The sequence below is a fragment of the Lithobates pipiens genome, unplaced genomic scaffold (assembly GCF_037356315.1).
Source record: "Lithobates pipiens isolate NorthernLeopardFrog02 unplaced genomic scaffold, aLitPip1_a1.2 Scaffold_19, whole genome shotgun sequence".
In the NCBI taxonomy this organism is placed as follows: domain Eukaryota; kingdom Metazoa; phylum Chordata; class Amphibia; order Anura; family Ranidae; genus Lithobates; species Lithobates pipiens.
This window is the reverse complement of record NW_027507764.1, coordinates 8,617,955-8,630,672: the sequence shown is the minus strand read 5'-3', so window position 1 is coordinate 8,630,672 and position 12,718 is coordinate 8,617,955. Positions and strand designations below refer to the sequence as shown.

Sequence of the window (12,718 nt, the reverse complement as noted above, 5' to 3'; positions counted from 1 at the left end):
TCCTTCCGTCTTTCCCCCTCCCTCCATTCCTTCCCTTCTCTCCCTTTCCAATTCCTTCCCTTCTCTTCTTTAATTTCCTTTCCCTCCGTCCCTTCCTTCCCCTGCCTCACCCTTCTTTCCCTTTTGATTTCCTCATTTCTCCTCTCTCACTTTTTTTACCCTTCCTTTCCCTCTTTCTCTCTTAACTTTTTTTTACTCCTGCCTCTGTCCCTTCTCCCTCTTCCCTTCCTCCCTTCATTCATTCACTCATTCATTGCTTTCCTTCCTTTTCCTTTCCTGGCCTCTACTCCTTCCTTCCCCCTCTCTCCCTTCCCTTTTTGTTTCTGCTGCTTCTGTCCCTTCTTCTTCCATCCTTCCTACCTTTTCCTTCCCTTCCCTACTGCTTTTCCCTTCCCTTCTTTTCCTTGCCTCTGTCCCTACATCTCCCTCCTTCCTTCCTTTCTTCCTTCCCTTCCCTCCTTTCCTTCCTCTTTCACTTCTCCTGCTGTGCCTCCCTTCCTCCTCCATTCCCTCTTTCCCCTTTGTCTCCTTCCTTTCTCTCTCTCCCTCCCTTCCTTCCTTCCTTCCTTCCTTCCTTCCTTCCTTCCTCCCTTCCCTATGAGGCACTGCTGGAACAGGACCATGATAGCTGTAAGGTGCCAATCCTGACCCCTTCTAGATAACTAGCTGCCATGCTCCTCCAGGGAATGACTGATCCACAGCCAGCATGGAACCATCACTGATAGAACTCCTCCTCTGGCTCTGTGTGTCTGGCCAGCGATCATGAAAGTAATGATGGGCAGTCGGCATTTTCAGTAGGAAATGAGCAATGGAGGCCTTTGTTGTCTTTTCCGCAGAGGTTCCCTTAAAAGTGTATGTAACCCCAAGATCAGAATGTAATGTATTGCAGTTTCTCCGTCCTTACATGTGATGGCTGTATTCATTTATTTTATTTTCACCCGGTGATCCTGCCAATAACACACTTCCTGTCCTCGGGTGACAACCCTCACCGTACTGTATCTATGGAGGAGCCGTGTAGTCACCCTAGGACAGGGATTGTATAAGGACTACAGAACACCATCCCTGTTCATGGTCATTGTTCAGGTTTACATAACTTTTAAAGGATATCCAGGTTTTTTTTCATCTGGAAAGTTCCTATTTCACCCCGAGGACTGTCCTTACCCCGGTTTACCTCCATTAACAATAATGGGATTTGGCCGGTTTGCGGTGAAATAAACAAGCTATAAATTGCTAAATGGAAAACCAATTAATGAACTATAAAATGCATCTTCTGAATATTCCATTCCGCTTTGTCCAGGACGTCTTCACCCTTCACACCCCCGGAGGAGGCGGATACGGCGATCGGAACCAAGATGGCGACACCCCGGTGCCTAACAAGAGTCCAAACCGCAGCTTTGTGGAGCGGGGAAGTGTCTTCGACTACCGCATGGCACAGGAGACCATATGACGAAACATAGGGCTGGCGTGGGCACTGAGGCCGGAGACACTGTATGCCCCCAGGTTGCTGGCAAGTGTTACTGCCCCCTGGAGGTAGCAGTGGAAGGACAATGGCCCCGGATCTGGTTTATCTGCACATTGGAGCCTCAACCTTTGTTTTTTTTTTGTTTTTTTTGTGTTTTTTCCCTTATTGTGTATTTTTATTTTTTTCTGTCTGTGTCCCACCTGAAGGATTCCCTTCCATTTATTTCCGTCCCAGAGGAGAGCTCTTCAAAGGAGGAGGAAATCCCTTCATCAACAGGTCTCCCCATTGGAGGATTTCCTTTTTATATTCCTGTTTTTTGGTGACAACTCGAAAATGTTGGTTTGTACTGGAGAGATCATGTTTACCAAGACGGATAGAGAGGGGGGTGGGCATGTGCAGAACAAAAAAGGGGGTTTTGTTTCAATTCGTTATTTTAAATAATTTAGTTAAATTTGTTTAATACCCTTTCGGAATTCGTTTTGTCCGTTTTTTTTCTTCCTTTTTTTTTTTTTTTATTAAATTCAAATTAGAATTCAAATGCCGATTCGAAAACCAATTTATTTTATTCTGAACTTGAATTTCAGAAGACCGTTATAATCTTTCTATCCTATTCTATTCCCTTCTCATTTTCTATTCTAGTTTCTATTTGAATCTATTCTATTAGAATTTGAGAAGACAGTTACACTATATATATATTTTTATATTATATATATATATATATATTTTTTTCTATTCTATGCTCCTATTTTCCATTCTATGCTTTCCAATTTTTTTATTTTCTATTCTTTTTTATTCTATACTTTTCTATTTGAATTTCAATGAATTTCGGAAGCCGGTTATATATATATATATATATATATATATATATATATTTTTTTTTATTCTATTCTATTGTTTTTTTTCTGTTCTTTTATTTTCTATTCTGTTGTATTCTTTTCTATTTTATTATTTTCTGTTTATTTAAGGTACTTCTATAGTGCCGTCAATTAACACAGCGCTTTACATATACATTGTACATTCGGTACATCGGTCCCCGCCCTCAAGGAGCTTACAATCTAAAGTCCATAAACTCACAGTCATATACTGGGGACAGTTTAGACAGAAGCCAATTAACCTGCCAGCATGACTTTGGAGTGTGGGAGGAAATCGGAGCACCCAGAGGAAAGGCAGGTAGTGTCGTGGTTGGGATTCGAATTAGCATTTACTGCACCCACTACACCACTGTGCTGTTCTATTCCTTTAATTTCTATTCTATTCTATTTTCTGTCTTACTCTGTTCTATTCTTTTCTATTTTTTATATATTCTAATCTATTCTATTCTTTTATTTTCTATTCTATTTTGTTCGGTTTTACTCTATGCTACTGTATTCTTTTCTATTCTGTTCTTTTTTTTTTTTTTACTCTTTTCTACTCTACTCCTATTCTATTCTATTTTCTATTCTTTTATACTCTATTCCTTTATTTTCTATTTAATTTTTTAATTTATTTTTTCTATTCTGTCATTTTCTGTTTTACTATTTTCCACTCTATTCTATTTTATTTTCTATTCTATTTTGTTCTGTTTTTTTTCTCCATTTTCTATTCATTTCTGTTCTATTGTTTTATTTTCTATTCTGTTCTGTTTTACTCTTTTCTTATCTACTCTCTAATCTATTCCTTTATTTTCTATTATATTTCATTCTATTCTTTTCTGCTATAATCTACTCTTTTCTATTGTATTCTTTTCTATTCCAAGCCGTTCTTTTCACTCTTATTCTATTCTTGTTTTCAAATAAATTTTCAAATTTTGATTAGAATTTTGGCCAAATTTTGTTTCATTATTTCAGATTAATTTATATTTGTTACTATTGTGATCTGTAAATTCAGATACATCTGAATAACAAAAAATGTGTCCGAATTTAAACTCGGAAGGAAACAAAACATACATGTCTAAGAGATGGTGAATCTCCCCGGGGGGGACACAGACAGCAATAAAAACCAATTCATATGGGGTGCAATGGCTGATTAAAGTACAAACAGGGCACCCCTTCCCTAGGCTCCAGTGGGTGTGTCAGAGCAAAGAACTGTGACCCCAAAGTCTTTTAATAATCTTATTCTTTCATAAAAAGGAAATGTACAATGGGCAATGTGTTTCGGGGGGCTCAAAGATCTCCCCCCTTTGTTGGAGCTCAAATATTGTATATGGTTGGAAAGACTAAAAAAATAGCTATTTTGCTCCTGCGTGTTTTGTGCTGGTCATTTATCTTCCCAATAATTACACCACAAGGAGAATCGCAATGACCAACGTGTTTCGGGGGCTCAAAGATCTTCTTCAGGGCTCAAATATTGTATATAAGTTGGAGGACTGGAAATGGCGCACTCGCTACAATTAATCATTTGCAAGATGAACCGTAACAAATGGCCAAGTGTTGAATAGCAGCTTTATTCAGTTTCAACCTCGGAAAAACTCCAGTGGGTGTGCCAGTCAGAAGAACTGAAAGTCCAAAATCTCTCATTAACAACAAGGAAATATACAACATCCAATGTGTTTCCGGGGCTCAAAGATCTCCCCCTTCTTCGAGGGCTCAAATATTGTATGTAGTTGGAAATACTAAAAAAAAAAATGTCTATTTTGCTCCTGGGCGTTTTGCACTTGCATTTATCTTCCCAATAATTACACCACAAGGAAATATACAACGGCCATAGCGTTTCGGGGGCTCAAAGATCTAAAGGTTCATATAGAGGAGGTCCTAATTGGGTTCCTTTTAGAGATGTGTGAGGTCATATAGAGGAGATCCCCTTATAGGTCCTCATTGCGTTCCTTTTAACATGTGTGAGGTAATATAGAGGAGGTTCCCATTGGGTTCCTTTTAGAGATGTGTGAGGTCATACAGAGAAGGTCACTCTGTAGATAAAGACCTCACACGTGTCTAAAGGAACTCAAGGAAAACACAAACATCGACCTCACTCTTATACACCACACAGCAGCACAAGGAAATATTCAACATCCAATGCATTTTGGGGGCTCAAATATCTGAAGGTTCCTTTAGATATGTGTGAGGTCATATAGAGGAGGTCCCCTTATAGGTCCTCATTCAGTTCCTTTTAGAGATATGTGAGGTCATATAGAGGAGGTCCTCATTGGGTTCCTTTTAAAGATGTGTGAGGTCATATAGAGAAGGCCCCCTTAAAGGTCCTCATTGGGTTCCTTTAAACATATGTGAGGTCATATAGAGGAGGTCCCCTTATATGTCCTCATTGGGTTCCTTTTAGAGACGTGTGAGGTCATATAGAGGTGATCCCCTTATAGGTCCTCATTGGGTTCCTTTAAACATGTGTGAGGTCATATAGAGGAGGTTCCCATTGGGTTCCTTTTAGAGATGTGTGAGGTCATATAGAGGAGGTCCCCTTATAGGTCCTCATTGGGTTCCTTTAAACATATGTGAGGTCATATAGAGGAGGTCCCCTTATATGTCCTCATTGGGTTCCTTTTAGAGACGTGTGAGGTCATATAGAGGTGATCCCCTTATAGGTCCTCATTGGGTTCCTTTAAACATGTGTGAGGTCATATAGAGGAGGTTCCCATTGGGTTCCTTTTAGAGATGTGTGAGGTCATATAGAGGAGGTCCCCTTATAGGTCCTCATTGGGTTCCTTTTAGAGACGTGTGAGGTCATATAGAGGAGGTCCCTCTATAGGTCCTCATTCAGTTCCTTTTAGAGATGTGTGAGGTCATATAGAGGAGGTCCCCTTATAGGTCCTCATTGGGTTCCTTTTAGAGACGTGTGAGGTCATATAGAGGAGATGTCCTTATAGGTCCTCATTGGGTTCCTTTAAATATGTGTGAGGTCATATAGAAGAGGTTCCCATTGGGTTCCTTTTAGAGATGTGTGAGGTCATATAGAGGAGGTCCCTCTCTAGGTGTTCATTGGGTTCCTTTAGACCTGTGTGAGGTCATACAGAGAAGGTCTCATCCAACATCAGTGCCTGACCTCACAAATGCTCTTCTGGAAGAATGGTTAAACATTCCCATAGACACACCTCTAAACCTTGTGGACGGCCTTCCCAGAAGAGTTGAAGCTGTTATAGCTGCAAAGAGAGTTGAAGCTGTTATAGCTGCAAAGAGGGGGGAACTCAATATTGAACACTAGGGACTAAGACTGGGATGTCATTAAAGTTTGTGTGTGTGTAAAGGCAGGTGTCCCAATACTTTTGGCAATATAATATAGCTTTTGCAGAGAGAGGAGCTGGGGCAACCAGGTCCACCCATTACAAAGTGCCCGTAGAAAACTTCAGGGGAGACAAGACCAGTCCCCCTGCACAGGGAGAGAGGGCAGCAGTGAGCGCGGTCTTTATTACAGGAAGTCTCACACTGGATTACTACACAGATCTGGAAGAAATACACAAAGCTCCTCATCGCCCAAGATTCAAGAAGAAGACATGACTCTTGTATACAGACAATATTTACTGATCCTGGAGTCCAGCTTTACCATTTTTTAGGTCCCTCATCTGCTGGAAACTGTGGATCCGCAAACAGTGAACCACTGAACATACGGCTTATAAACTTCTTCCATAGAGAAGGTCCCTCTATAGGTCCTCATCTGGTTCCTTTAGACACATGGAGAGGAGGTCCCTCTATAGGTCCTCATCGGGTTCCTTTAGACATGAGTGGGTTCATATAGAGGAGCTCCCTCTATATGTCCATATTGAATTCCTTTAGACACATGTTAGGTCATATAGAGGAGGTCCCTTTATTGTATATGTCCTCACTGGGTTCCTTTAGACGCATGTGAGGTTATATAGATGACGTCACTCTATGTCTTCATTGGGTTCCTTTAGATAAGTGTAAGGTCTCACAGAGAAGGTCGTATTATAGGTCCTCATTGGGTTCCTTTATACCCATGTGTGGTTATATAGAGGAGTTCACTGTATATGTCTTCATTGGGTTCCATTAGAAACGTGTGAGGTCACATAGAGGAGGTCGTCTTTAGGTCTTCATTGGGTTCCATTAGACACGTGTGAGGTCACATAGAGGAGGTCGTCTTTAGGTCTTCATTGGGTTCCATTAGACACGTGTGAGGTCACATAGAGGAGGTCGTCTTTAGGTCCTCATTGGGTTCCTTTAGACATGTGTGAGGTCTGTATCTACAAACACCAAACCCAATCATCATCCATAGATGGACCTAATTCTTATTCATAAACACAAAATGTAATAACCAATAAATGTGGCAACTTTCAATGGTTTTGAAAGGAAATCACTCTAGTTGTTATGGGAAGGTTTGCATTTTTGCTTCCAACAACTAAAAGCAAACCCTTGGTTGGCTAAGTATGTAGAAGCCCCATAGAAAGTCATCCATAGAAGACCACCACCTTCAGTATGACATAACAGCTGACATGGAGCAGTAGGCTGTACAGAGGAGTTCTATAAAATTGTATAACATCTCATTTTTGTGGATATAAATATTGGGGTATCTTCCAGGCGTTCATTAGAACTGAAGAAGGGACTTAGAGAAGCAACAAAATGTCTTCAACATTACAAAACAAGTCCAGTTGAATGTGACCAACTACTACTAGAGACCTCTCATTTTCGATGCTCGTGGGGTAACTTTTCCATCCATGAATTGGAACGGTGTTCTTTGCATGTAGTGTATTATTCATGTACGAGCTCCATATTTATGGTGAGCTGTAGAAGACTAAACCTTCTCCTCCTCCATAATGTGGTGGCAGATCTTTCATTGTTCAAAGAATGGTGGTGCAGTAGACTTAGCCGCACATGACACTGATGTAGTGCCTTCCAGTTTTCACACCAACATCTGTAATGCCAAATTTGGGGTGCAGCTCAGCACATATCTGCGAGGGAAAACAAAGTCTGAGATGTAACCAAAGATGTAGATTATGTTTTGTCTTACATACATAGTCAGGTTGAAAAAAGACACAAGTCCATCCAGTTCAACCACAGTTCTTGTATCTTCAGGCTTTATAGTGTGGTTAGTGTGGGTGGGAGGCTTTAATAGGCATCAAAAAAAGGATGGACTCGGGCTGCAGAGCACTGCGAACAGAGCCCACCCAGTTGTGTGGCAATAGCGAATGAATAGTCAATATTTTCACACTTATTCTCCTCCCAGCCAATCAGGAAGACCCGTTTCCTGATTGGCTGAAAGGAGAAGCATTCGGATTGGCCACTAAGATGGAAGCCGCCGTGATGCCCAAGGAGGAGAGTAGGGGAAGCCGCCCATGATGCCTGCCACCTGTCGCCCAGGTGAAGTGCTGCCCGCCATATATGGGGTAATTGCTTCTAACCCCACCGCCCGGACTGGGGGGAATGGGACGTGGTGCAGCTTACCCAACTGACCGGGGGGTGGGGGTTGCTGTGGGTGCACTGTTTGACACCCCCACCCAAAGAAATTACCACCAGCCGCCACTGGATTACAGTACAGGTGTTATGGATTATATCTTCTGCCCTTAGATACCGCTGTTATAGCGGTGGTTTGGTGCCGCTATCAGGGCACTTGTAACCCCCCAGAAGGGGTTAAAAGCACGCGCTTAGCGCTGCCTTCAAATCGATTTTTAAGGCGTTTTGAGAACGGCTCCCATTCATTTCAATGGGCAGAGGCGGAGGAGGAGCGGTGTATACACGGCACCAAACATGCTGCTTGCAGGACTTTTTCCCCGTCCTGCAAGCGCACCACCCTGGTGTGAAAGCACTCAGACATTCACACTGGGGAGCATTGAGAGACGCTTTTCAGATGCTTTACATTTTTTGCGCAAAAATGCCTGAGAAGCGCCCCAGTGTGAAAAGGGTCTTAACGTGTGATTGATGAGAATGTGAGGGCATCTCTACAAAAATGTTGAAGCTGAACCCTAGAAAAGAGTCTATCAACACAGTAATGGTCCGGTGTCTTGTCGAGAACTGTCCCCCATCGGATAGTGTCCGCCCTATACTGCGCTTGAGCAGTACGGAGGACAAAGCGGATGCCAAAAGTCTCCGAAGATGAACGGCGCCTGCGCACTTAATAGTACATTCTGCCCTCAGTCCAGGTTCAAGCCCCACCATCCAAGTGGACATAGAGTTAAAATAAAAATATGGCAAGCGAAGCGAGGGCGTGCCCGAAGCATGGCGAGCGGCCCTGTTACAAAGTGCTGTTTTACATCATCATCTCCACTTGGATGGTGGGGCTTGAACCTGGACTCAAGGCAGAAGGTACTGTTAAGTGCACAGGCGCCGCTCATCTTCGAAGACGTACGGCGTCTCCTTGTCCTCCGTACTGCGCAAGCGCTGCGCCTGCGCAGTATAGGGCGGACACCATCCGATGGGGGGACACTTCTCGTCAGAACACCGGCACACGCTAGCAAATCCATGAAGGGATAACCATAAATAGAGGCCTGACTGCCCCGGCTCTGATTGGATTCCCATTGATATGTCTTATGGGGTATTCTGTAAATGGGCAGTTCATGCAAGGAGACCTACAAACGTTTTTCGCAATTTGAAAGAATTTTGCACACCTCCCAACATTTTGAGATGGGAATGAGGGACACCTACTTGCAAACGCATGTAGGCATAGGACACGCCCCCCTGGACACACCCCCTTAAAGGAGAATTAACCAAAAAAAGTTAAATTAAATCCACAAGGGACTTTTTTTTTTACCACTACTATTCCTTTATATTGGCTTTTAAAATTTACAAATGCAACAATTTAGAAATCGGATGAAAGGTTTAGCGCTGGGAAACACTTTTTGATAGATAAAAAGTGCATTTTATATACAATGATATGGATCAGACCAAAATGAGGGACAAATGAGGAGGAATGAGGGACAGAAGGACGTTGCTCCAAATCAGGGACACTTGGGAGCGATGATTTTGGGTGGTGGAGCGATCAACACTTTCGCTGAGGTGATGTAAAGAACTGGTGGACAATTATACAAAATACCTACAAGAAGAAATTTCTGATATCGAGGGCAATACCAGCTTCTGAGACCATGGGTGTACTTACTTTCCACAGTACATCATGACATCTATTGATATTTTTATTGACTAAATTATTAAAGTGAAACTAAACCCTCCTATCGGTTTCAGCCAAGGAAGCTGCCATCTTGGCCTCTGTTAGACCTTTAACTGCCGTAATTCTGCACATGTGATCAGTCATGTGACAGTTTGGTTGAGAGCACAACCAATGTGACAACACGTGCCGAAACTGTTTAGAAGCCACACAATGCCACTTCTCACCTCACCATCACCAACATAGGGGGTCATTTACTCACTTAGCCACAGGTTTACCGGTTGCCTCCTGCTGATATCCACAGGCTCTTCCTAGCGTGGGAGATGTAGACTCACCGATTTCCTCCTGACCCAGCTTGATCCCAGGACAATGGATCTCCAGATAAGCCTAGCTGGGACCTCAATGTCTTCACGAAGTCATGTGCCGATTTAATAATAACATGTGCTTAGATGAACAATTATCTAAAAATCTCCTTGCATAGATGGAGCGACTCAGTCTATGTCGGCGGCGGGGGGAGGAGCCGAAGATTTTGGCGACGGGAGGAGCCGAAGATCTCGGCGGCAAGAGGAGCCGAAGATCTCGGCGGCGGGAGGAGCCGAAGATCTCGGAGGCGGCGGCAGGAGGAGCCGAAGATCTCGGAGGCGGCGGCAGGAGGAGCCGAAGATCTCGGAGGCGGTGGCCATAAATTTAAAACTAACCATGCTGCAATTTTGGGAAAGGCTGCAGGGGGGACAGTGCAAGGCTGCTGGGGGACAGTGCAAGGCTGCTGGGGGACAGTGCAAGGCTACATTGATGGGCATTTAAAATGTAAGGTTTTTTTTCCCTTAAACTTGCCTCCTAAAAGTTTTTTTCCTTAAACTTCCCTCCTGAACTTGGGGTGCGTGTTATACGCCAGCGCGTGTTATACGCCGATAAATACGATAATAAATGTATTGATATTACACTGTTTCACGGCTTGGTATATCTCAAATATCCCTTGGGGTACTGGCTATGCGAATCGCATAAGGCCACTTTTTTGTATCCCCCCTGGAGATTAGTTATGGTGCTATGCCGATGGCTAAGCCCAGGGGGGGCGGCTTGGCTTCTTTCTTGAGCCTTTGTAGGGGCCAGGATGGGCTCCATCCCCAGCCAGCACTCCCAGCATCTGATGCTGAGGAACTCACACCCCACATTAATCGAGCCTGAGTGGCACACATAGAGATCATGGGTCATTCCTACCCCATTGGTAGAGTCCCTGTACAGGGGTCTCCTCCTGCATTACTGGACCCAGGAACACTGCACTGCTGCTCACTCCTTGGACTATTAGTAAATTTTCTCCACCTTCTGGGAACACCTACCCAGGGATTGACTGGAGTTCCATAAATATTCAGGTTGCCTGTTATGCTTCCCCTCCCACTAGACCTCTAGAAGTCTCTAGAAGACAAGGGGAAGTAACAGAACAGCAGCCTGTGAAACACTGAGCAGCCCTAAGCAATCAACCCCGGCTCCACTGAGTACAGGGGAGCTAAACTAAAATTTGCCTAGCAGCCTGCTCCATACGAGGAAGGTGCTCCATATATTACTGGTTTCTGTAGCAACAGGGCATATTACCTTTTCCACAAGACGTTGAATTATGGCGTCTATGGGCGAAGTGCTCCGCAAGTTGACTCGAAGGACAGAAAATGCTGTAAGACATAAAATTTCCATATGCATGTGCTTTCTTTTTTTCCAGAAAGTAACATTCAAAAAATTAAAACACATAAAAAATGTATAAAATGTTTTATAAAGCCCCACACACAGGGGTGGATCCTGAAGAAGCAAGTGTTGCGATGAAACGCGTCAATCCATTACACCATTTTGGGAACTAGAATCTTGCACCAAGTTATCAAAACATTTGTGGCGGTCTCACTACCGTGTGACTTTTATTATGTTTTAACCGGTTCCCTACCGGCTCACGTACCTATACGGGCCACAATGGCTCTCCTGCGCAAAACCCCGTACAGTTACAGGGTTCCTTTAAGAGCCGCCGGAGGGGCACGTGCCCGCTGCATAGGCGCCAAGACACGGATTTGTGTGTGTAAAACACACAAATCCCTGTGCTGTCAGATGGAAGGAGACATGTTGTTTGTTCCTACTATGTAGGAACAGCAAAATGTCTCCTCTCCTACTCAGTCCTATCCCCATACAGTTAGAGCACACTGAGGGAACACACAATTAACCCCTTGATTGCCCCCTAGTGTTAACCCCTTCCCTACCAGTGACATTTACACAGTAATCAGTGCATTTTTATAGCATTGATCGCTGTATAAATGTTAATGGTCCCAAAAATGTGTCAAAAGTGTCCGATGTGTCCATACTGCAGATCAACGCAGATCATTACTAGTAAAAAAAATTAAAAAAGACATAAATCTTTCCCATAGTTTGGTTTGCGCAAAATTTATCAAAATACGGTTATTGCAATTTTTTACCAAAGAAGAATATATATCGGACTAAACTGAAATGTGTTTTTTTTTTTTTTTTTTTTTTTAATTGAGGATACTTATTATGGAAAAAATATAGATTTTTTTTAAAATGTTGGCTTTTTTTTTATTTATAGCGCAAAAAATAAAAACCGTAGAGGTGATCAAATACCACCAAGAGAAAGCTTTATTTGTGGGAAAAAAAAGGACGTCAATTTTGTTTGGGAGCCATGTCGCATGACCCCGCAATTGTCATTTAAAGCGACGCAGTGCTGAATTGTAAAAAGTGCTCTGGTCAGGAAGGGGGTAAAATCTTCCGGGGCTGAAATGGTTAATTATGTAATAAAGATCTGTAAGATGTTTTTATAAAATTTGTAGCGTGTATCCTCTGCCCTGTTGCGCATTGAAAGTCCCACTTTTGACGCTCTTTTCCCCCCCTTTATATGAGGAAAGAGAGAGAAGAGTATATTGCAATGTTCTAATTGCAGGGAACCCACTGAGTCTCTTGTGGGTAATCACAGTCAGTCCCATTAGCAAGGCACATGTGCAATATTATTTGGAAATCACACTTCTTGAATGAATGCCGTATGAAGGTCAGAGGATGGTAACAGAATGGCAAAGTTAAGGGGGGGAGGGGGAGAAATTTAACAGGGAACCAATGAGCTGGAGATCTGTTGAACAGGGGTACTAATGAGCTGGGGATCTGCTGAACGAGGGTAATAATAACCTAGGGATCTGCTGAACAAGGGTACCAATGAGTAGGGGGATCTGCTGAATAGGGGTACTAATGAGTAGGGGGATCTGCTGAATAGGGGTACTAATGAGCTGGGGATCTGCTGAACGA

At 43.1% G+C, this 12,718-nt stretch overlaps 2 protein-coding genes across 2 annotated transcripts in view; one reads left to right on the top strand and one right to left on the bottom strand.

Moving 5' to 3' along the window:
* Window positions 1–2,000, top strand: part of OPLAH (5-oxoprolinase, ATP-hydrolysing) — an 84,902-nt gene extending 82,902 nt beyond the window's left edge. Inside the window, 1 exon segment of the mRNA XM_077490490.1 lies at window positions 1,298–2,000. Within this exon segment, the coding sequence (XP_077346616.1) occupies window positions 1,298–1,447 (150 nt within the window). The 3' untranslated portion in view covers window positions 1,448–2,000.
* A 1,864-nt stretch (window positions 2,001–3,864) lies between these two features.
* LOC143995778 (uncharacterized) overlaps window positions 3,865–12,718 on the bottom strand; it is a 31,780-nt gene continuing 22,926 nt past the window's right edge. Inside the window, exons 3-4 of the mRNA XM_077490491.1 lie at window positions 11,027–11,100; window positions 3,865–7,289 (exon numbers count right to left, since the gene is read on the bottom strand). Of these exons, the coding sequence (XP_077346617.1) occupies window positions 7,203–7,289; window positions 11,027–11,100 (161 nt within the window). The 3' untranslated portion in view covers window positions 3,865–7,202. The remainder of the gene's footprint in view (window positions 7,290–11,026; window positions 11,101–12,718) is intronic.